This window comes from Heterodontus francisci, chromosome 10 (assembly GCF_036365525.1).
Source record: "Heterodontus francisci isolate sHetFra1 chromosome 10, sHetFra1.hap1, whole genome shotgun sequence".
NCBI classification, from domain to species: domain Eukaryota; kingdom Metazoa; phylum Chordata; class Chondrichthyes; order Heterodontiformes; family Heterodontidae; genus Heterodontus; species Heterodontus francisci.
In genome coordinates this window covers 37,532,597-37,558,020 of record NC_090380.1, presented here as the reverse complement: position 1 = coordinate 37,558,020, position 25,424 = coordinate 37,532,597, and the positions used below count along the sequence as shown (strand labels likewise).

The 25,424-nt window shown below is 43.2% G+C and overlaps 1 protein-coding gene across 3 annotated transcripts in view; it reads left to right on the top strand.

The window, feature by feature from the left end:
* Positions 1 to 25,424, top strand: part of ofd1 (OFD1 centriole and centriolar satellite protein) — a 91,818-nt gene that overhangs the window by 33,180 nt on the left and 33,214 nt on the right. For all 3 annotated transcript variants that reach the window (XM_068040453.1, XM_068040451.1, XM_068040452.1), the window contains 5 exons: positions 1,485 to 1,558; positions 3,222 to 3,313; positions 5,568 to 5,757; positions 8,112 to 8,242; positions 24,606 to 24,717. In XM_068040453.1, coding sequence (XP_067896554.1) covers positions 1,485 to 1,558; positions 3,222 to 3,313; positions 5,568 to 5,757; positions 8,112 to 8,242; positions 24,606 to 24,717 — 599 coding nt within the window. The remainder of the gene's footprint in view (positions 1 to 1,484; positions 1,559 to 3,221; positions 3,314 to 5,567; positions 5,758 to 8,111; positions 8,243 to 24,605; positions 24,718 to 25,424) is intronic.

Below are 25,424 nucleotides of genomic sequence, written 5' to 3'. Positions count from 1 at the left end.
AACCTTTAATAGTATTCCGAACTTCCCCCTCCCCCCAAAATTGTTCCCTTTGACCCTCAATTCCTTCCCACCATCCCCACAGCCAATAAAAATAGTTTTCCCCGCTCCTCGACCCCTCCTGCGCTGAAAATTTTATTCCTCCCCCCTCCCCACCAGATTCTCGCCTCGGAACTCCATACGGAGTTCTGAAGGTGCGCAAGGTACAAGCAGCAGCAGTAAAATCGCGTGGGACGGCCGCCGTCAGCAGGTAAGTGTATTTGCATGTAATTTAGGTTAATTTGAATATTAAGATGAAGGGCCCGCCGCCAGGTGGCGGGGTGGGGATCGCACCGAGGTCCAAGTGATATGCGGTGGCCCTTCTCAACATCGTGGGTCAAGGCGGGCCCCTCCCCGCAGAATTTTACTGCCCCCCCCGCCACCCCCGCACGACCCACGGCGTCGAGGGGCTGGTAAAATTCAGCCCTTGGTCTTTGCAGTTGGATGATTAATATGAGATGGTACAACAATGCTATATTTAGCCTTAGGGTCCCTGATGTGAGGAGGGGGAACGGTGAAGTAAAGTTCCTGTTCTTTATTGCTATTCAGTGATCTGGTGCTAGAAAACATGCTGTCAACATTAGGTGAGGACAGGATTAGACTCGCCTGTGGTGCCCCCCCACAGTTGAATTGCTAATTACATAAAATAAATGATCAGTGGCCAAGATGCTGGAAGGCCTCTGGTACCTGTGGAACCGAATTACTGAAAGGTACCATAATATCATTTGCTATGAAAAATTACTGAAAGTTATTATATACACCAGCCTCTTTAAAAAGCCTTAATTTGAAGGCAAGAGTGTTGATAGGGAAACATCAGAGTTTGAGTGTTGGTTATATGCCTAATAAGTCACTTGTGAATTTTATTTTTTCTTCTTTCATATTTTCATATTTTTTGGAATTGGATTGAAAAATGTGTGCTGCTTTTTGTATATACCTTATGTTTTCTGGATAGTATTTTACAGATGATTTTTCATTTTCTATTTATGTTTAAAATTACAACCTAGCTTGTGTTTTAATGAATTTATTTTATTTGAAACAATCCTGTTACAAACATCATAAATCCTCCACTGGGCAAATTCTCTACAATGTGTAGGAGAGAGTTCATGGATCAAGTTTGAAGTTTTAAGACAAAGTTCACTCCTGTAGTTATTGAGATAAATGGAAAACATTCTGTTCAGTTTTTGAAAAATTCCCAGTGAGAAGTTGTTGTTACAATAATGATCTGACTGCAGCTAATCTGATCTTTGTGATAATTACAAATGTGCAAGTGACCTTCTAGGAATGACACAGGTTTATATGTATTTCTGTATTTTATTGATAGGCTTGTCTTAACTTGGAGAGTTTGGATCCTTCCTTCCTAAAGTGACTGCTGGGACTCGGACATGGATTTAAGACTTATTCCTGCCTTGTTGACATTAAGTGCTAAATAATATAATTCTTCTGCATAGGTATCAGCTGGAACTACAGGAAGACTATCGTAAAAGAACTGAGAAAGTGACGGTAAACGAGAAAAGAATTGAAGGTCTGGTTCATTATTTGGCAGCTTATTTATGTTTCACATTTATGTTTATGAATGAGATTATTCTGATTTTCTTCCATTAAGAGATTCTTTTGTTTATTTGAAAAAATGTGATTGTCCTTTATGTGCTCAGTGTATGTCATGTACCTATTTGGCTAGACCATTTACAAAGCAAAACAAAATAAGCTTTTACGTGTTCAGCTGTGGCTCAGTTTTTGAGAGGATTGGGAGTGCAGCTGGTCCTAAATAGAACTGGCATGTTATCAATGCATAAGAAAATGGAAGTACCCAGCCCATCCATCTTACCAGTTGGGTCCAGGTCCTGTTTGAGGACCTAATCTAATCAACAATTTTCTAATACCACATCACTCAACTATTATATTTGCATTTTTTCAACTTCCTTTTAATTTCTTCAACAGAGTCTGCATCAGGAGCTGTAGATTGTAGGCTGTTCCATACTCGTAACCACTGGTTCTTTTATCCTGGTTTTGTACAAAAGGCTTCTATGTCCACCGTACTAATTTATTTATTGTTTTCCAATGTGGACCATTTTGCCAGCACCCTAATCATGAGAAATTTCCACTGCATCTATATTATCACAGTTGGATACTGTGACAGGCGGGAAGTTTAAAAAAAAATCAAATCTTATTCCCGACCCCAACCTGCCCACTTCCAGTTTCAACAGAGGCATTCGGGGGATGAGCGGGTGATCAATCTGCTGTCAGTAGGTAGGTAAATCACTGAATTTAAATAGATTGCATGCACCCTTTTTTAAAAACTTTTTAAAACTAATTTTGGCCAAGTTTCCTGGGGCTCAAATGAAGCGAGATGGGCTGGACCCATAAGGTAAAATCATTTATAGCATCGTTTGTGGGCTAGGAGAAGCAGAAGTGTTACCTTCATTTCCAAAAAGCAAACCTCTTTCCCCGCTGGCACCTACCTCTGTAATAACTGACACTGCTCTTGGACATCATAACATTTAATTTACTATTGCAGCTGCTATCCTTCACAATGGGGACAGAGTTTATTGTTCCATTTCTTCCTTGTGGATGCCTGCTCTTTCTTGGTCTTTCTTTTCATCAGGAGGCTTCTTGACTCCATACAAGCCACCGACTATCTTTTTCAGCCCTAGGTGCTGACTGAGGTACCTCTGAGGAATACTCAGCTAGTACTGAATTTTCCTGGCATCCAATTCTTGTTGATAGTCCTACATTCCAGTTGCTAAGCACTCTCAGATAGGAGGAAGTATTCATTCACACTCTGGTCGCTGTGTTCTCCAATAATGCATATTTAATGCTTAAGGCCTGATGGACATACTTTCAATAAATTGTTCTTGTGTAACAAGCTGTCTTAATATTGTACGTAAGCCTTGAATGCCTTAAACACTGCACAATTTTCAGTTTGATAAGTTGTTTCACCTGTGTAACTAGGTTAAGTAGGGATAATCATACATGTCCAGTGTCTCAAGCTAGCAGGTAAATATACTATACTTTCAAAGAAAATTTATTGTCTGAAGGGTTTTCTGTATTAGTAATAGAAGATGATAATAAATATTAACTTAGCTGTTTAAGTGCATTTTAAAGTTGAAAAAAATGAAAGTTTATATTATATGTTAATGATTCTTGTTACCTTTTAAGTCATCAAAAGATGGTTTTTCCCTTAACAGCAGAGGCAGCTCGATTACATGAAGAGTCTGTTATCATCCATTCTAAAAGAGAGGAACTCCAAGAAGCCCGTGTTCAAGTTAAAAAGATGGAGGTAAATTGTATAAACAGATTTTAAAAAATATTTTTGAGGTATATTTAAAATTCAATAATATTTTTAACCTTCACACCTTCAGCTGCCATTAGGTTGTTGGGACCACAGATTAAATGATTTGTTCTGTGTTAGCAATTCCTGGTTGTGTGGATAACGTATCTATACCAGTTGTTTGACTACTGCCACTTGAGTGATTGAAAACCAGCTAATTAGACCATTTTTCTATAGAGATGCCTCCTCTAAAATGGACATCTGGACCCAAGAGATATATTTTGTTCAATTTTTTTGTTCCAGTTAACCTGTCTATTTCTCTTTGCAGCCTCTTTGTATCCTTCTCACAGCTTGCATTCCCACCTAACTTTATATTGTCAGCAAACATACTGTGTCTCTTTGTCTAAGTCATTAATATAGTTTGTAAATAGCACCGGTCCTTGCAGCACTGCAGTAGTTATAGCCTGCAAACTTGAAAATGCCACTTTTATCCCTACTCTTTGCTTCCTGTCTGCTAACCGATCCTCTATCCATTTTACCCCCAATTCCATGAGTCCTTATCTTATGTATTAACCTTTTGTGTGGCACCTTATTGAATGCCTTTTGGAAATCCAAGTATACTACATCTGCTGGTTCCCCTTTATCTATCCTGCTGGTTACATCCTCAAAAAACTCAAAAAATTTGTCAAACACTATTTCCCTTTTGTAAAACTATGTTGTCTGTCTGATCATGCTATGATTTTCTAACTGCATTGTTAAGACCTCCTTAATAATAGGACATATCCAGGATGCTGATTGAAGAGTTTGGGATGTTGGCTGAAAGATATTGTGCTTGACTAGTCTGTGGGACAGGTTTCCCAATTATGACACAAAACCCCCAGATGTTAATGAGGACAAGGTTGACTGGTTAGTTGTGTGTTTGTCATGTCTAGTGCCTAGGTTGATGCCAGGTGGTCTGTGAGTGGAGATGGGCTTCATATCAGTGAGGCTTTTGAGGAATTTATGGCACCAAAGTTAAATACTTCTTTGATTTGAAAGTCATGGATTACTGTAAACTGATTATCAAAGTTGCAATGGGTACAGAATATACATAAATATCATAAATCTGAATAACCTCACTCATGTATTGGTGTTAATTTAATCTCTGAACTAGATTGGTTTTATTATTGTCCCCTCCAGGTATCCACTATTCTGCATGATGTTTTCTACTGTGAGCGTTGTTTGTAATTCCTTAGTGTTTGAGGCATTGAGGTAAATTTCCATCTTCACTGCCTGGGTGGTAATCTGGTAGGGTGGATTACCTAGCCTTTATGGAATTCACTTGATTTTCATTTGATTAATTCATTATGTTCCAGGAACTGAACGTGTCTATAATTCCCAAAAAACATTTCTACTGCAGTGCAGCGTTGGGAGTTTATTCCAATGCAGACTTGGAGCATTTCAATTCTGTTGAACAACACATTTGTTATTGAGTAATTGTTCTATCATTTAAAAACCTGACAAAATTATGTCACTTTATCAGGACAAACCTGCCTCTTTAACAGTTATTTTTTGCCATTTGCTGAGATATTTAAAATAGTGATAGCTTTTGAGATCTGGTTTAAACTACAAAATCCATCTGTATTGCTAGGATTAATTAGCTGTGTATGGCATTAATAAGAAAACTGACTTTCCTAATGTGCACACTTTTTTGGCACGAGGAAATTTAAAAGCATGTTGACTGACTAATCAGCTGATCTGATCCAACCTATGCAAATTTAATGTACCTGTTTATTTTAAATAGAAGAGGTGCTGAATGAATTACATGTTTATTTAAGTAATACTGTTAGTAAATGCAGATCAAACATTTTGAGATTGCTTCTGTTTTGGAAAAATTGTAAGTACAAGTATAAAAAAAATTTAAACTTCACTGGTAAAAGCAAACTACTACTGTGCTTATTTTGTTAATTTGAGATGAGTTCCAATTTCAATATTTTAGGTTTTCAAATGATCATAAATTCATGCCAAAGATTTATTTTCTATGCATTAATTGTTTTTATACTATAAAACATATTAAGCTTTAAAACTACACGTCTTTACTTATATTTAGTTAGAAATTGTATATCCTTCTATGTAAAAAATTTTTATGAGATATTGACTAGATTCTCTATCTATACCAATGAATGGTTGGAAAATTTTACCCTAAAGTTCCAGTGTAACATGTAAACCTTATGAAAATTGATCCAGATAATATTTATTTATCAAACTATCTCATTATTCACAGGTGGAACTGAATGCAGCTACAGCCCAAGTTTGTTTGTTAATGAAGCAAAATGAGATGCTGAATGAAAAGTTAAAGGACGTAGCAGACTATGCATCATTAAAGACAGGCAATGTACAGCTTCAGTCTGAGATCAATATGCTGAGGAAACAGCTGGATGAGGTTCATTGTGAAAATCAGAAACTGTGTGAAAGTTAGTTTCCTTTTTTTCTATGAAAAAGAATGCTGATGCATGCACATTAAAGGATATTTAATGGCGTTTGGATGGCAAACTGAATTGAAGCACTCAGGTAGGGGACATTAGAGCTAATTTTCAGACTTTGTGGTTCTGGTTCAGAGTCTCACCTACCAGGAGTGCACATTGGAAATTTGGGAACATCGAAGTAATAATTGGAGTATCATTTGTAGTGTGCCTAAATTTTCAATATACATTCTCAACAGTCAATGGTCCCTACAGGAGTTGGACTATTACCCCTATTAAGTGCCCTTGCGGAAATGATGGTTCAGTGCAATAATGCTTCAAACTGCTTTGTGGGCCAAGAGGTAGATATGTACTTGTGAATTTCATGATCTGTCCTCTGTTCGCTGGTGGACAGAGGCATTGAGCAGAGGTCACTGTGAATTAGAGAGAGGAGAGAACCATCATTGGTTGTTTTGTCTGTGCAATGGTACAAGGAGCAGTGCAGCTTTAAGCCTATATTCAGACTATTAAGTCGAATTTGTTTGCTGCATTTGGGTATGTTTTAGTTACCTGTTACTCAGTTAATTGACATGCAGACTTATTTTATCACTGAGGAAAAGTCAGACTCAGTCTGATTTTGTTTTGCCCCTGCTGCTACCCTAATTCACAGATAGCAGTGCCAGAAGACTGTAACTGCAACTGTCCACAGCAGGAGATTCACAGTAAAGAAATAAGAAGAAAAAGGAAATTATAGAAAATGGGAAGAAAAAACTTGCAATTCTGCAGTGCTTATCATATTTTCAGGAACTCCCAAAGCACTTCATTTTTTAAATGTAGTCATTTGTTATGAAGATAAATACAGTAGTCAATTTGTACATAGTAAGATCCCACAAACAGCAGTTGATGTAAGTGAACAACTAATCTGTTTTGGTGGTATTGGTTGAGGGATGAATGTTGGCCAGGGGAACTTTGCTACTCTTTTGATGAGTACCATAGGATCTTTTATATCCACTTAAGCAGGATAGGTGGGTCCTCAATTTAAAGTCTCATTCATAAAACAGCACCTCTGGCAGTACAGCATTCCCTCAGTACAGCACTGAGTGCTAGCCTAGATTGTTAAATGCTCAAGTCCTGGAGTGGAGCTTGAACCCACAAACATCTAACATTAAGATGAGAATGTTACCACTGGACCAAGCTGATAGTTAAGGAAATAATTTTGACTGGTCTAGTGATAATCATAGAATCATGCTCCTGGTCTGAATGAAAGGGATTTGAGATTGTGCTCTGTTTGAAAGCAATACATGCATTACTCCCTGTTAGCTAAATTTGCCTCCTTTTCAAATCACAGTATCGGAATACCACAGGGCCATATTCTCTCAGCATGCTTCCAGTACACTGCAGGCAACTTGTAGCTATGTAATCCTGCAACAAAGTGTTCTTAATAATTACATCTAAATTCTGAAAGATCTGTTAAACTTTTGGGTTTATTCCCACTCATCCATGAAGGTAAATACAACATTCCATCCAAGCCATCTAAGGAAGCCATTATCCAAAAATTAAATGCTCAGTATAGGGATTACAATTAGAATGTGGTCCTATGTGTGAGCTGCTTTCTCGGCCACTCAATATCAGACTGGAGTCACATTTAGGCAAGACCAGGTAACAACAAATTATCTCTCAAGGACATTAGTGAACCAGTTGCATTTTTAACCACAATCTGACAGCTTCATGATCACATTTATTAGTACCAACTTTTTATTTCCCGATTTTTAAAAAAATGAGTTCATATTCTCAATTTGCTATGGGTTTAACTCGCATACCCTGGGTTATTAGTCCAAGCCTTTGGATTCCTAGTCCTGTATTATAACCACTACACTTGTTTGGAGGATAAACACCAACATAGGTTAGTTGGGCCAAACAGCTTGTAACCGTGTTGGAATTCTATGTAATTCTGTGTTTTGTACATGTCCTAACAACCAGGTGGAAAACATTGTTATAGCGGGTTGTGAACAGGTCTTTATTAGTTAGTGAGGGACAGGGACAGTGGATAATTAAAGGGGGTGAAATACTAAATTTTACTTTTCTGCCTCTTCACTAAAAAATAATGTGCAAATCCAAATTCTGCTGTTACAAATGCATTCCTCATGAATGACTTAAGAGCTGCGGTAATGTGATAATCATATATATATCACTTTTAGTTTTATTTTCTCTTATGGTGATTGATCCTGTTTAATGTCGTAAGAATTGCAAATGCATAATAAATAAACTTTTTTAAAATTCCAACTGTAAAAATGCATCAAAATAGAAGGCATTAATCAAGTAAACAATTATTATGGAGTTAAAATTTCTAACTGTTATATTTTCAGCGCTGACTCAACCTACAGCTGCTCATTTAGCTCTTCAGGCTGAATTGAAGAAAGCAGAATATTCCAGAAAGCTTGATCAGGATGAATATCAAAGCCATAAACAGATACTGGAGCAACAGCTACAGAATGAGGTAAAGTATAAGCTGAAACACTGGAATGCTGTTTATTATAGCTATCATAATAATGGTTGCCACATTATTTTGACTAAAAACAATATTTCCCAGAATGATTCTGGTTTGAGTCTCTTGTGGATGTAGAGATGAATGCCTTGTAGGCATTCACATGTTACAATGCATGTCACAGGACCACAATTCCTACTGAGAAATTGCTCTTTGGGAGGGCAAATGTGGCACATATTGACGTAGAAATTTGCTCACAACCATTTTACAAGCGTTAAGTGGGCGCACAAGTGGCCAATATGGCAGGAAGCGCACAATCATTACAAGTGTACTTCCTGCCATATCTGATTGGGCTGCTCCATAAGCGTCCAGGGCGCATGCCAAAATTATTTAAAACAATTACTAACATAGTCAAATTAGGGTCCTACGCTTGCTGGAGGAACCTTTGTAATACTCGGCTAGCCCAGGGGTTGTCCAACTTTTTCGAGTGGTGGGCCACATTGCAATTTTTCCTCGGCCTGGGGGGTCGGCGAGCAAATTTCAAGAGCTAAAGGCATTAAAAAACTTTATTACGTATAAAAACAACAACAAATGTACATTTTTGTGAAGAAGCTTTAAATGAGAGGACTAATTTATTGACTTACTTTCTCGTCACTATATTGAAAACTGATTTAGTGACATACCTGGCATTGCTTTTGCTTTAATAAGTAGTCAGTCTCTGCCCGCACACTTGATGTAGTGATGCAGAATATTCTAGATAGATGTCCACCTTTCAGGAGAGACCTTGATCTCTCTTCCCCCTCTCCCCATGCTCTGTGTGTGTGTGTCTCGTTCTCTCTTCCCTCCCCCCACCCCTCTAGGACTAGGGAACACAGATTGAAAGTTTTCTGCAAAAGATGCAGGGGGAATATGAGGGAGCACTTTTTTACGCAGTGGATGGTAATGACCTGGAACTCGCTGCCCACAAGGGTGGTGGAAGTGGAGACGAACAATGACTTCCAGAGGAAGTTGGATGGCCACTTGAGAGAAATAGACTTGCAGGGCTACAGGAATTGAGCCAGGGAGTGGGACTAACTGCATAGCTCCATGGAGAGCCAGCATGGGCTCGATGGGCAGAATGGCTTCCTTCTGTGCCGTAAGTAAATGACTCTTTGACTCTCTTTCCCCCCTCTCTCCCCTGTCTGTCTCTCTCTCCCCTTCTCTGTCTGTCTGTCTCCCATCCTCTCTCTGTCTCCTTCACCCCCCTCTCCCTGTCACTCCCCATGTCTCCAGTGTTCCCTGCTCCCCACTCAGTGTTCCCCGCTCTCTCTGTCCCCCTGTCTCACCTCTCTGTTTGTCTGTCCTCCCCCCACTCTCTGTATCCCCCTCTCCCTGTTCCCCACCCTCCTTTCTGTCTCTGCCCCTCTCTCTCCCTCTCTCCACTACTCTCTCTCACACAGATGCAGAGAGTGGAACGCTCTTTTAAGTTCTTGTTAAAGTCAGTTCTTTTAAAAAAGATTGTCGTCAGTTTCACAGTTGTCAGCCGCTGATATAGGGAACAGCTGTTTCCCAACAGGCTCGGGATTTTCTGGCCAGCTTTTTAAAACAAAAAATCAGAACCCACCAGATTGAACTCAGTGAGCTGGACTTTGTTGAGGTCCCGATGTCGGGATTCACGGTGGGGGGGAGTGGGGGTGGCCTGAAGATTGCACTGGCAGTGGCCCGCCACGGAGCCCAACAGCGGGAGTGCAGGGCCCGATCTTCCCGGCGGCGGTGAGGCTCCACGGCGGCCCCCCTGCCGCTGGGCGAATGGGACCCAACTTTGAGTATGTAAATTAAGAAAATGAATACACTTAAATAAAATTGTAAGGGATCTTACCTGCTATCCAGGATCTTCCGAGCGGCGGCCAGCACTCACGCTCCTTCATTTTCCTGTCCAGGGAAAGCTGATGCCACTGAGGTGGGGAAGGTGGATACTTAGGATTTTCAGTGTAGTATGGGGGGTGGGTTCGGAGTCAAATGTGCATTAATAGTGTAGGGGAGAGTGGTGAAGGGGTGACCTCTGCACTTTGAACAGATTGTGGGATGGGGGGGTTGCGGAAGCTGAAGTCTTGCATGTAAGTCTTTTGGGTGGGGGAGGGAGAGGGCAACTATTATCTGTAAGTGTTATTGTTGAGGCGGTGGGGGGGGAGGGCAATTTTTTTATTGCGGTATACTGTGGGAGTGGTATGGTTTTAAATATTTAAATTTGGCAGCAGGTCTGGCTGCCCTTTAAAAATAGCGCCTGTGCGCAGGCATCACAGAGCCTGCTCCTACCACGTGATGGCGGGGGGGGGGGGGTGGTGGGAGGGAGGAACGGCCCGACCGGCATATTACCTTGAGCTGCTACGCAGTAGATTTTTTCGCCTCCCGCCGGGAGCCCAGTGTGTCTGCAATGGCTTCACTGGATATGTTGTACAACAGACAGATAATGGGAAATTTTGAGAAGTAGTCTGTCACAACCAAGAAATCATCAGGTCGTTCCATATTAGATGGGAGTGGACTGAGAAAGACCACAGGGAACGCCAAGAGAGGATTACAATGCATGTGTGTAAACGCACAGTGTGGTGAATAAGCTTGGTGAGCTACAAGGACAAAAATGGCAGTATTGGAATATGATGTAGTGGCAATAACAGAAACACGGATTAAAAATGGCAAGGACTGGGTGCTTAATATGCAAGGATATAAAGTATTCAGAAAAGATTGAGAAGGAAAAAGGGAGATGGGGTGGCAGTCCTGATTAGGGAAGACATGGTAATGCTGGAAAGGGAGGATATCCTTGAAGGGGCAAGGACAGAATGCATCTGTTTAGAGTTGAGGGCAAAAAAGGGTATTATCACACGACTAAGGGTATTCTATAGGCTTAGAGTCATAGAGTTTTACAACGCAGCAACAGGCTCTTCGGCCCAACGCGCCTGCGCCGACCATCAAGCACCCGTCCAAAACTAATCCCACTTCCCCGCACTTGGCCCGTAGCCTTGTATGTTATGGCTTTTCAAGTGCTCGTCTAAATACTTCTTAAATGTCGTGAGTGTTCCTGCCTCTACCACCCCTTCAGGCAGTGTGTTCCAGATTCCAACCACCCTCTGGGTGAAAAATTTTTTCCTCAACTCCCCTCTAAACCTCCTGCCCCTTACCTTAACTCTATACCCCCTGGTTATTGACCTCTCTGCTAAGGGAAAAAGTTTCTTCCTATCTATCCTATCAATGCCCCTCATAATTTTGTATACCTCAATCAGGTCCCCCCTCAGCCTTCTCCGCTCCAGGGAAAACAACCCCAGCCTATCCAGTCTCTCTTCATAGCTGAAATGCTCCAGCCCAGGCAACATCCTGGTGAATCTCCTCTGCACCCTCTCCATTGCAATCACATCCTTCCTATAGGGTGGTGACCAGAACTGTACACAATACCCCAGCTGTGGCCTAACCAGCGCTTTATAGAGCTCCATCATAACCTCCCTGCTCTTATATTCTATGCCTTGGCTAATAAAGGCAAGTATCCCATATGCTTTCCTAACCACCTTATATGCCTGTGCTGTTGCCTTCAGTGATCTATGGACAAGCACCCCACGGTCCCTCTGTACTTTCTAGGGTCCTACCATCCACTGTATATTCTCTTGCCTTGTTAGTCCTCCCAAAGTGCATCACCTCACACTTCTCAGGATTAAACTCCATTTGCCTCAACTCTGCCCATCTTACCAGCCCATCTATATTGTCCTGTAATCTAAGGCTTTCCTCCTCACTATTTACGACACCACCAATTTTCATGTCGTCTGCGAACTTACTGATCATACCTCCTATATTCACGTCTAAATCATTAATCTACACTACAAACAGTAAGGGTCCCAGCACCAATCCCTGCGGTACACCACTGGTCACAAGCCTCCATTTGCAAAAACAACCCTCTACCATCACCCTCTGTTTCCTTACACTAAGCCAATTTTGAATCCAATTTGCCAAATTACCCTGGATCCCATGGGCTCTTACTTTCTTAACCAATCTCCCATGCGGGACCTTATCAAAAGCCTTACTGAAGTCCCTGTAGACGACATCAACTGCTTTACCCTCATCTACACCTCTAGTCACCTCCTCGAAAGACTCAATCAAATTTGTTAGACACGATCTCCCCCTGACAAAGCCATGCTGACTATCCCTGATCAATCCCTGCCTCTCCAAGTGGAGATTAATCCTGTCTCTCAGAATCTTTTCCAATAATTTCACTACCACTGACATTAGACCAACAGGCCTATAATTACCTGGTTTATCCCTGCTACCCTTCTTGAATAATGGTAGCACATTCACTGTCCTGCAGTCCCCTGGCACCTCTGCTGTGGCCAGAGAGGATTTGAAAATTTGTGTCAGAGCCCCCACTATCTCCTCCCTTGCCTCACATAGCAGCCTGGGATACATCTCATCTGGGCCTGGGGATTTATCCACCTTTAAGCCCGCTAATACAGCTAATACTTCCTCCTTTTCAATGCTAATTTGATCAAGTATATCACAATCCCCCTCCCTGATCACTACACCTACATTGTCCCTCTCCATAGTGAACACGGATGAAAAGTAATCGTTCAAAACCTCACCTATGTCCTCCGGCTGCACACACAGATTGCCTCTTAGATCCCTAATGGGCCCCACTTTTTCCCTGGTTATCCTCTTGCCCCTAACATGCCTATAAAACGCCTTGGGATTTTCCTTTATCTTGTCTGCCAGTGATTTTTCATGTCCCCTCTTCGCTCTCCTAATTACTTTTTTAAGTACCCCCCTACACTTTCTATACTCCTCTAGGGCCTCTGCTGTTTTCAGCACTCTGAATCTGCCATACGCCTCCTTTTTTTTCCTTATCCAATCCTCTATATTCCTTGACCTCCAGGGTTCCCTGGACTTATTGGACCCACCCTTCACCTTAACGGGAACATGCTGGACCTGAACCCTCGCAATTTCCTTTCTAAATGAGTCCCACTGGTCTGATGTAGACTTTCCTATAAGAAGCTACTCCCGGTTCACTTTGGCCAGATCCTGTTTTATCATTTTGAAATCTGCCTTCCCCCAGTTCAGTACTTTTATTTCTGGTCCATCTATGTCCTTTTTCATAACAACCTTAAATCTTACAGAGTTATGGTCACTATCCCCAAAATGCTCCCCCACTGCCACTTCTACGACTTGTCCAGCTTCATTCTCTAGGATTAAGTCCAGTACCGCTCCTCCTCTTGTAGGACTCTCTACGTACCGACTCAAAAAGCTCTCCTGAATGCACTTGAAGAATTCCGCCCCCTTTAAGCTTTTTGCACTAATGCTATCCCCCCTAATATAGGGGAAGTTGAAATCCCCTGCTATTTCTTTTCTTTTGGGCCTCCTTATCTCGAGAGACAATGGATACGCGCCTGGAGGTGGTCAGTGGTTTGTGAAGCAGCGCCTGGAGTGGCTATAAAGGCCAATTCTGGAGTGACAGGCTCTTCCACAGGTGCTGCAGAGAAATTTGTTTGTTGGGGCTGTTGCACAGTTGGCTCTCCCCTTGCGCCTCTGTCTTTTTTCCTGCCAACTACTAAGTCTCTTCGACTCGCCACAATTTAGCCCTGTCTTTATGGCTGCCCGCCAGCTCTGGCGAATGCTGGCAACTGACTCCCACGACTTGTGATCAATGTCACACGATTTCATGTCGCGTTTGCAGACGTCTTTATAACGGAGACATGGACGGCCGGTGGGTCTGATACCAGTGGCGAGCTCGCTGTACAATGTGTCTTTGGGGATCCTGCCATCTTCCATGCGGCTCACATGGCCAAGCCATCTCAAGCGCCGCTGACTCAGTAGTGTGTATAAGCTGGGGGTGTTGGCCGCTTCAAGGACTTCTGTGTTGGAGATATAGTCCTGCCACCTGATGCCAAGTATTCTCCGAAGGCAGCGAAGATGGAATGAATTGAGACGTCGCTCTTGGCTGGCATACGTTGTCCAGGCCTCGCTGCCGTAGAGCAAGGTACTGAGGACACAGGCCTGATACACTCGGACTTTTGTGTTCCGTGTCAGTGCGCCATTTTCCCACACTCTCTTGGCCAGTCTGGACATAGCAGTGGAAGCCTTACCCATGCGCTTGTTGATTTCTGCATCTAGAGACAGGTTACTGGTGATAGTTGAGCCTAGGTAGGTGAACTCTTGAACCACTTCCAGAGCGTGGTCGCCAATATTGATGGATGGAGCATTTCTGACATCCTGCCCCATGATGTTCGTTTTCTTGAGGCTGATGGTTAGGCCAAATTCATTGCAGGCAGACGCAAACCTGTCGATGAGACTCTGCAGGCATTCTTCAGTGTGAGATGTTAAAGCAGCATCGTCAGCAAAGAGGAGTTCTCTGATGAGGACTTTCCGTACTTTGGACTTCGCTCTTAGACGGGCAAGGTTGAACAACCTGCCCCCTGATCTTGTGTGGAGGAAAATTCCTTCTTCAGAGGATTTGAACGCATGTGAAAGCAGCAGGGAGAAGAAAATCCCAAAAAGTGTGGGTGCGAGAACACAGCCCTGTTTCACACCACTCAGGATAGGAAAGGGCTCTGATGAGGAGCCACCATGTTGAATTGTGCCTTTCATATTGTCATGGAATGAGGTGATGATACTTAGTAGCTTTGGTGGACATCCGATCTTTTCTAGTAGTCTGAAGAGACCACGTCTGCTGACGAGGTCAAAGGCTTTGGTGAGATCAATGAAAGCAATGTAGAGGGGCATCTGTTGTTCACGGCATTTCTCCTGTATCTGACGAAGGGAGAACAGCATGTCAATAGTCGATCTCTCTGCACGAAAGCCACACTGTGCCTCAGGGTAGACGCGCTCGGCCAGCTTCTGGAGCCTGTTCAGAGCGACTCGAGCAAAGACTTTCCCCACTATGCTGAGCAGGGAGATTCCACGGTAGTTGTTGCAGTCACCGCGGTCACCTTTGTTTTTATAGAGGGTGATGATGTTGGCATCGCGCATGTCCTGGGGTACTGCTCCCTCGTCCCAGCACAGGCATAGCAGTTCATGTAGTGCTGAGAGTATAGCAGGCTTGGCACTCTTGATTATTTCAGGGGTAATGCTGTCCTTCCCAGGGGCCTTTCCGCTGGCTAGGGAATCAATGGCATCACTGAGTTCCGATTTGGTTGGCTGTATGTCCAGCTCATCCATGACTGGTAGAGGCTGGGCTGCATTGAGGGCAGTCTCAGTGACAGCATTCTCCCTGGAGTACAGTTCTAGGTAGTTCTCAACCCAGCGGTCCATCTGTTTGCGTTGGTCAGTGATTATGTCCCCCGATTTAGATTTGAGGGGGGTGATCTTCTTGATGGTTGGCCCAAGAGCTCTCTTCATGCCATCATACATTCCTCTGATGTTTCCGGTGTCTGAGGCCAGCTGAATATGACTGCATAGGTGTTGCCCTACTCTATTATTGGTGTTACTCTATTATTGCACCTCTCTGAGATTTACCTACATATCTTCTCCTCTATCACCGCTTGACTGTTTGAAGGCCTGTGGTACACTCCCAGCCAAGTGATAGCCCCCTTTTTGTTTTTAAGTTCTACCCATGTGGCCTCATTAGAGGAACCTTCTAAGATATCATCCCTGCTTACTGCAGTAATTGATTCTTTAATCAACAGTGCAATGCCACCTCCTCTTTTACCCCCTCCCCTATCACGTCTGAAGATTCTATACCCTGGCATATTAAGCTGTCAGTCCTGCCCTTCCCTCAACCATGTCTCAGTGATAGCAATAATATCATATTCCCATGTGTTAATCAACGCCCTCAATTCATCTGCCTTACTCGTAAGACTCCTTGCATTAAATGGATACAATCAAGCCTTGCATTATTTGCTTGAGCCTTAACAGGTCTACATTTACTGTGCTCTCCAGACTGACTTAGCTTCTCATTTATATTGATTGTAATACACCCCGTACTGTGCTTCCACTCTGTATCCCATCCCCTTGCCAAATTAGTTTAACCCCCCCCCCACCAACAGCACTAGCAAACTTCCCAGCAAGGATGCTGGTCCCGTGATGGTTCAGGTGCAACCCGTCCATTTTATGCAGATTCCACCTTCACCAGAAACAGGCCCAGTGTCCAGGAAACTAAAGCCCTCCCTCTTGCACCTTCTCCTCAACCATGCATTCATCTGCTCTAACCTCATTTTAATATACTCACTCGCCCATGGCACCGGAAGAAACCCAGAGATTACAACCCTTAAGGTCCTACTTTTTAATCTGCTACCTAGCTCCCACATTCTTTTTGCAGGATCTGATCCCTCTTTCTGCCTATGTCATTGGTACCAACATGGACCATGACCTCCAGCTGTGCACCCTCACTCTCCAGAATACTTTGTAGCCGCTCGATGATATCCAAGACCCTTGCACTGGGGAGGCAACATACCATCCTGGAATCACGTCTGCGACCACAGAAACGCCCATCTGTTCCTCTAACCATAGAATCCCCTGCACTATTGCCCTCTTGTCCCTTTTTCTCCATCCCAGCACAACTGAGTCAGCCATGACATTCCGGTCATGACTGTCGGTGCATTCTCCAGAGGAACCCTCTCTCTCATCGGTACTCAGAACTGAATATCGGTTAGAAAGTGAGATGCCCTCTGGGGACTCCTGCATTACCTGCCCTGACTTCTTTGTCTGTTCAGCAGCCACCCAGTCACCCCCCACCTGTGTTCGCCTAGGCACCGGCTTGACTACCTCCTGAAACATGCCATCCATGTAGTCCTGCACCTGGCGGATGCACCACAGTGACTCCAGCCGCCGCTCGAGCTCTGAAACCCGAAGCTCAAGCTTCTGCAACCAGAGACACTTTCTGCAGACTTGTTCACCAAGGTCACATGGCACGTCCACAACTTCCCACAATGCGCAGGAGGTACATTCCGCTTTGCCAAGCTGCCCTGCCAATACTTACTTTTACAATGAAAAAAAAACTTGCTAGTGTAATATCTTACCAGCTATTTACAATCAACTTTTATCCCCTGTACCTTTGAGGCTGAGAAAGAAAAAGTCCAAAGAGCACCTTCCACTGCCCCTAGCCAACAAAAATACCCACACTTAACTTACAGCCTCACTCCATGCAAACAGCACTAGTTTAGCCAGTAAATACTAAAAATTTACAGGTAGCTATCCTAGGGCTTTAATTTAAAAGGAACCTTTTTTTTTAACTCCAATCAATCTCAGTTATCCCCAGGCAATAACAGCTGCTGCCCACCAACCAATCAGTGCACAGAATTTCAGTGATGTCATTGTTCGGTTTTTTTTACACTAAATCCAAACAGAGCGCGCACAGTCTGCTGCCGCCATCCTCAGACTTCAGGTTAGTGAAGGTCCTTGAGCCCCGCTATTTCTTTTCTAGGTCTGCTTGGGTCCTGACGCCTTTCAGGTCCTCTTCCAAAAAGGGAGAAGAGGTGGAGGAGCAAATCTGCAGGGAAATCACAGAGATGCGCAAGAGTGGTGATATTGAGGGACTTTACGACCCAAATATCAATTGGGATAATGTTAGAGTAAAGGGTAAGGAGGGGGAGGAATTTCTAAAATGTGTTCAGGAGAACTTCCTTGATCTGTATGTTCTCAGCCCAACTCCAAGAGGCATTGATGGATATGGTGCTGGGAAATGAGGTGGACCAAGTGTTTGTGGGGGTATACTTGGGTAAGAGTGATTACATATCATAAGGTTTAGACTTGTAATGCAGAAGAGCAAGGAACAAAATAAGGTAGAATGTCTAGATTGGAGGAGGGCTAATTTCAACACAATGAGAAGCGATCCAGCCAGGGTAGAATGGAACCAAAGACTGGCAGGAAGTATTGGAACAATGGGTTATCTTTAAGGAAGAGATGCATCAGGTACAGGCTAGGAACATTCCAACAAGGGTGAAAGGTAGGGGAATTAACAACAGGGCTCCTTGGTTGACGAGGGAGATAGAGATGATGATGAAATCAAAAAAGAGGGTGTATGGTGCATGTCAGGTGAATTCTTAAGGGAGAACCAGGCCATATACAGTAAGTTGAGAGAGGAGGTGAAGAGGAAAGTAACACTGGCAAAGAGTGAGTCTGAAATCAGTATGGCAGTCAACATAAAAGGGAACCCAACGATCTTCTACCAGCATGTAAATAGCAAGCAAGTATTAAGAGGAGAAGTGGGGCCTGTTAGGGACAGAGAGTAATATATGCTTAGAGGCATAGGGTAAGGCTAACATACTTAATGAGTACTTTGTATCAGTGCTCACTAAGGAAATTGAGGTTGACAAAATATCAGGAGAAGCAGAGTAGAGGCAATGGATAGGAGAAAAATTGAGAGGGGAGAGGCCCTAAAAAAGCTGGCTATGCCTAGGGTAGATAAGTCACCTGGTCCAGGTGCCTTGCATCTTAGGTTGCTGAAGGAGGTGGGAGTGGGGATAGCGGAAGGGCTTTGCATAATCTTCCAGTCCTCCCTAGATACGGGGGAAATGCCAGAGGATTGGAGAGTAGCAGATGCGACACCCTTATTCAAGAAATGGTGTAAGGACAGTCCTCGCAACTACAGGCCAGTTAGTTTAACATCAGTGGTGGGTAAGGTTTTAGAAACAATAATCAGGGAAAATATCAACAGACACTTACAGAGGCTCGAGTTAATTAAGGATAACCAGCATGGATTTGTAAAAGACAGATCATGCTTGACTTAACTAATAGAATTTTTTTGTGAAGTAACAGAGAAGGTTGATGAATGAAATGCGGTGGATGTTGTTTATATGGAATTTAAGAAAGCATTTGATAAGGTACCACATAAAAGGCTGGTTAACAAAATTGAGGTGGCTCATTGTCCAATTGGATAAAATAATTGACTTAAGGGCAGAAAACAGTGAGTTGTAGTAAATGGTTGCTTTTTAGACTGGAGGATGGTAGACAAGGGTCAGTGCTGGGACCACTGCTTTTTTTGCTATATATAAATGACTTGGATTTTGGAATACAGAGTAGAACCTCAAAGTTTGCTGACGACACCGAACTTGGAGGTGCGACAAACAGTGAGGATGACATGAACCACCTGCCACAGGACATAGATAGGCTAGCAGAACGGGCAGGGAGGTGGCAGATGGAATTTAATAGTGACAAGTGTGAGGTGATGCATTTTGGCAGAGGGAATAGGGAGAGGCAATATAGACTTAATGGCACAGTTCTAAAGAGCGTGCAGGGACAGAGAGATCTGGGGGTGCATATGCATAGATCTTTCAAGGTGGCAGGACATATTGAGAGAGTGGTTAGTAAAGCATATGGGATCTTAGGCTTCATAAATAGAGGCATTGAGTATAAAAGCAGAAAAGTTATGCTGAACCTTTATAAAGCTCTGGTTAGGCCCCAACTCGAGTATTGCGTCCAGTTCTGGTCACCACACTTTAGGAAGGATGAGAGGATCCTTGAGAGGGTGCAGAGGAGATTTGCCAGAATGATTCCATGGATGGAGGATTTTAGTTACAAGGTTAGGTTGGAAAAGCTGGATTTGTTCTCCTTGGAACAAAGGAATTTGAGGGGATATTTAATACAAGTGTACAAGATTATGACAGGTTTAGAAGGAGAAACAAAGGGTACAAGGACTAAGAGACACAGATTGAAAGTTTTGGGCAAAAGCTGCAGGGGGAATATGAGGAAGTACTTATTAACGCAGCGGGTTGTAATGATCTGGAACTGCTGCCCACAAGGATAGTGGAAGTGGAGACGATCAATGACTTCAAGAGGAAGTTGGAGGACCACCTGAGAGAAATAGTCTTGAAGGGCTATGGGGATCGAGCCAGGGAGTGGAACTGACTACATAGCTCTGTGGAGAGCCGGCATGCACTGGATTGGCTTGATGGCCTCCTTTTGTGCCATAAATGACTCGATATGACTCTATCTCTTAAGAATGCTGAAGAGATCAGTTGCAATTCTGATCTATGAATGTGCGGGTGCTTCGTGAGGAAATAATGGCTCTTTGTGGTGACTAGGCATGTAGGCCTGATATGCCTCTCATTTCCTCCCAGCTGTTTCAATGTCTTGATTCATCCCAGGCCAGTATACTGTGGCTCTAGCCAGTCTCCTGGTTCAATCTAACCCCATATGCGCTTGGTGCAATTGTTGTAGGATGTCAGGTCAGGGATTTTGGAATATGGACTTACTTGCCCTTGAAGATAACACCTTGGGACATCCCAAGCTCATCTTTATAAGACTAAAATAGTCTTAAAATCTCTGGAATGTCCTGGAGGAACTCTGGCCACCCGCTAATCATGGTCTTTCACAATTGTTGTAACATGGGATCATTGGACATTTCTTGTTGCAGTTGCTGGTATTTATGCTGCCTGAAACTCATGAGGTCGCTATGTAAGATGTATTCTATTTCGGTATTGATGAGATCTACTTGCAGATCTAGGGAAATATCTTCAGTTTAGGCGCGTTAGGTAAATGACTTAAAGTAACAGATGTGACCATGGAACTAACCGGCTTGTAGCTTATGTCACAGTCATAGCCTAGTATTTTGACAAATTCTGTAATCTGGGTGGTGCATTAGTTAATGGTTTATGCCAGGTCATCTAGAGCAGTTTGTGGTCGGTTTCCATGATAGACATTTTTCCAAATAGGTACGTGTAGAATCTTTGGATTCCAAAAACCAAGGCTAAGGTTTCCCATTCAATATTCGAATAGGTGGCTTCGGCTGTTGATAGACTCTTGGAAGCAAAAACGATTGGCTTCCTTTTTTGCAGGATGCACGCTCCAAGGCCTTTTGGTGATGCATCAACCTCTAGTGTAGCTTCCTCTGCTGGGTTGTAGAATTGAAGTGTTGGTCCTTCGGTCAATGACTTTTTGAGCTCGTCAAACGTGTGTTGACGATTCTCCTGCCAGATAAATGGTACTTCTTTTTGTCAAAAGTTCTCGAAGAGACTAGGCTTTCTGTGCAAAATTCATTATGTATGGCGAAAGAAAATAGAATAAACCTAAGCAACGTTGAAGATCACATTTATCTTAGGGGTTGGGCATTGCGCTAATGTCCTCCAATTTTCTAGGACCAGGACGGATGCCGGCATCTGAATAAATTGACCTGAAAAAGTAGATCTGTTGTACATTAATGTTACATTTTTGACTGTTGAACATAAGTCCCTCTTGACGTGCTGCTTCCATGAGGAGGTGCAAATTTCGATCATGTTCCCATTTTGTTCGGCCAACAACAGTGATGTCATTTGCTATGCAGATGCATCCTGGAATTTCACATGCGATACAGTCCATGTGTAGTTGGAAAAGATCTTGGCTTATGGAAAGTCTGAATGGTAATTGTTGGAAACAGTATCTCCTAAACGGATTGTGGAATATCGTTAGCTCCTGAGAGGTCTTTTCCAAAAGTACCGACCAGTATCCATTTTTAGCGTCAAGTTTGGAGAAAAATTTGGTGTCCACTAACTTGGGGTTTAATTCTTCAAGAGGGGTAATTTTATGTGGGCATCGTTTCAGTGTCGCATTCAGACACCTTAGGACTAAACAAACTCGGATAGAGCCATATTTTTTGACGACACGTGATGGGGCTACACCAATCGGTGTAGTTCTGGACTTTACAGATTATGCCATCTCTTTCTATCTTATCCAGTTCTACTTTCAGCTTATTCTGGATATGGATGCCACACTTACACGGAGGATCAATGGAAGGAATAGCATCTGCATGTAAATGCAATACTGCACCACCTATGAAATCTCCAATCCTGTTGAACCTATCCGGGTATAATGATGTTAGGTTGGCTACGGAGGTGATAGGTTTGTCCTTGTGGTCTGTCATCTTCGTCATTTTCGTGTCGATGCTATGAATGGTAATGCAGGTCAGGTCCCTGCACACTGGTAGGCCTGAAATCACTGGACCTGTGGTTTCCACAATATAGAATATCTGGGCTGACCATGGTGAGTTGTTGTAGCAACATTCAAGTGTGATGGATCCCAGGAATCTCCAAGCCATTGTAAGCTGTGAACTTGGCAGTGGTTGGTTGAGTCATCACTTTCCACTCCTGTGGGTACATGCTTTTCACTATGTGAAGTGGAGAATGTTAGCACTCGCACCTGTATCGATTTTTGTCCAGAGTGTATGTTTCCCAGGCTTCTGTGGGCATACAATGTGAATAGTGGCAAAGGCTCCAGATGGTACAACAGTGTCAACACGTTCTGTGATGTTGGCTGTATGGAATGCCTGCTCACTCTGTGCTCTGGTCATTCTCATCATCCAACCTTGCAGTCTGACTGGTCATTTATGGATTTGTTGTTTGTTATATTTGGTACGCTCCTTTTGTTTCCTGGAATGCTGTACCTGTCTTGCATCTGACTGTCTTGTCATGATGTCAAGCCACCTGTTCTTGCTTTGGCTTCCTGCATTGGCGCATCCAGTGTCTTCTGATGCCACTGCCTTGCATTTGTTGCGGAAACCCCTTGCTGCCGTCCTGTGTTTTTGTCAGGCTCCGCCTATGAAGCTGTGTTTTGCTGCATACACGCCCGATGCCTAAAGAAATTGTTTAATGGTGATGAAGGTCTTTTTCAGCCTTCTTCAAGCTGTTAGAGACTGCCTCTTGACGGACTCTTTTGCCTGGCCCTATCGTGAACATTTGGTCGTCCCCCGGTACTCTCGATCTGGTGCCCCGGGAGAAGTAGTTGCTCCCGTTAATGGAGCCCTGCCTAGTGCCACACCTCACAGTTCTCTAATAATTGTCCTGCGCAGGCTGTGGCAGCAGTTGGACTCAGACTAATGCTCTCCACCCATGCACCGCCCACCCCCCCCCCCCCCCCCAGATTTTCAGTTGTTTTACTGGGACCTGACACCTGCCTGCTGAAGCAAGGTGCGATGTCCCAACCACGTGGATCTGCTGTGTATTGGACGCCTACGCTGTTGCGGAATCACTCACACAGAGACTTCCACACACTGGAGTTCTGTAGGGTGTGGCGGGATTCAATGTTGTAAGATCTGCAAAATCTTCAATTCAAATCTTCAAACACCACCAGCTACCACCAATTTGTTTTTTCTACTTTATGCAAACATACACCAACCACAGGAAGGGGATTGGTAACTCAATTAGGTGGGTTCTTTTATTTGAAGAGATGAAACTGTATACAAAAATAACTGGGAGGCTAGTTAATTAACATGTCTGGTCTCTGGGATTGTCCCATCTTCTGCCTGATGATTACATTAGTATACACATAACATCCTAGGCTGGAATTTATTGCCCATCCCTAATTACCCTTGAGAAGGTGGTGGTGAGCTGCCTTTTTGAACTACTACAGTCCTTGGGGTGTAGGTACACCCATAGTGCTATTAGGAAGGGTTTTCCAGGATTTTGACCCAGCAAGAGTGAAGGAACGGCAATATAGTTCCACGTCAGGATGGTGTGTGGCTTGGAGGGGAACTTGCAGGTGGTGGTGTTTCCATGCATCTGCTTCCCTTGTCCTTCTAGATGGTAGAGGTCATGGGTTTTGAAGGTGCTCTTGAAGAAGTCTTGGTAAGTTGCTGTAGTGCACCTTGTAGATGGTATACACTGCTGCCAGGTGGTGAAGGGAGTGAAAGTTGAAGGTGGTGGATGGGGTGCCAATCAAGCCGGCTGCTTTGTCCTGGATGGTGTTGAGCTTCTTGAGTGTTGTTGGAACTGCACCCATCCAGGCACTTCTGACTTTATGATGGAGGAAAAGTCATTGATGAAGCAGCTCAAGATGGTCAGGCCTAGGACACTACCCTGAGGAACTCCTGCAGTGATGTCCTGGGACTGAGATGATTGAACTTCAACAACTACAACCATCTTCCTTTGTGCTAGGTATGACTGCAACCAGCGGATAGTTTTCGCTCTGATTCCCATTGACTCCAGTTTTGCTAGGGCTCCTTGATGCCATACTCAGTCAAATGCTGACTTGATGTCAAGGGCAGTCACTCTCTCGTCACCTCTGGACTTCAGGTCTTTTGTCCATGTTTGGACCAAGGCTGTAATGAGGTCAGAAGCTCAGTGGCCCCGGCAGAGCCTAAACTGAGTGTCAGTGAGCAGGTTATTGCTGAGCAAGTGCTGCTTGATAGCATTGTCAACGGTCCCTTCCATCACTTTGCTGATGACCGAGAGTAGACTGATAGGGCAGTAATTGGCCAGGTCAGATTTGTCCTGCTTTTTGTGGACAGGACATACTTTGGCAATTTTCCACATTGGTGGTTAGATGCCAGTGTAGCTGTACTCGATAGAAAATTCAGTGACCAAGTTTTTAATTTAAGTACTGTACCTGATTTTTAAAAGTATGAAGGTGAAGAAAATGGGACTGTAAGAACATAGGAAAGATGGAGGAAAAAGTTCACTGTGAGTTGTCATCCGCAAGCTTCTGCAATCATGTTTTTGTTCAATCTTTCCTACTTCAGGTGGAGCGCTGTGCACAGGTGAGAAGCCAACTCATGGAATATGAGGATCAAACCAGAAGAATGTATGGGCAAGTTGATGACTTGAAACTTCAGCTGCGACAGACACAGTTGGGTATGCTGCTTTGCAACAGCGCTTCAGATCATCTACTTCACAAATTCTACTTTGTACATTGGCATTGGTAAATTGTCACTGGCTTTCCTGATTTTAGTAAAGCTGGTGACAACTGCTTAAGCACTTCTAATATTCTGGAATGATCAATTGATGCAGCTTTTTCGATTTTAGTAAGGGACAAACAGGGTGTAATGTAGTGCAGCATTCATGGACTTCAAAATTGATTCTACCTTTCTAATAAAATAACAATTTATGGGATTATTATCTTGGTTTTTAATGTAATTGTTTTCTGTTCGAAGATTTGCTAAGCAGAGATACATGAGTACTACGTTTGACAACCAAGTCCTACATTTCAAATTTTTGTTGTGTTTTGTCTAGCTCCTATTTAGAATGGTTAGGCCCAAACTGAAGAATTCTTGAATCTTGTGTACCTAGAATCCTGCACTACTCAATCAATTTCTAGCTACTTTACATTTTACTCTAGATGTAAACAAATTTCTAACAGGAATCAGTCTGCATATGGATAAACTGAACTAGGGTAATATTTCAGATGATAAATCAAATGACCATTGTATAATATACATGTAAAAGGCAGGGTGAATTTTTCAATGATGCATATGGGGGATGTGGTATACATGGACTTTCAGAAAGTATTTGACAATGTACCACACAAGAGACTATTGAAGAGGACTAAGGGGTATGCATTT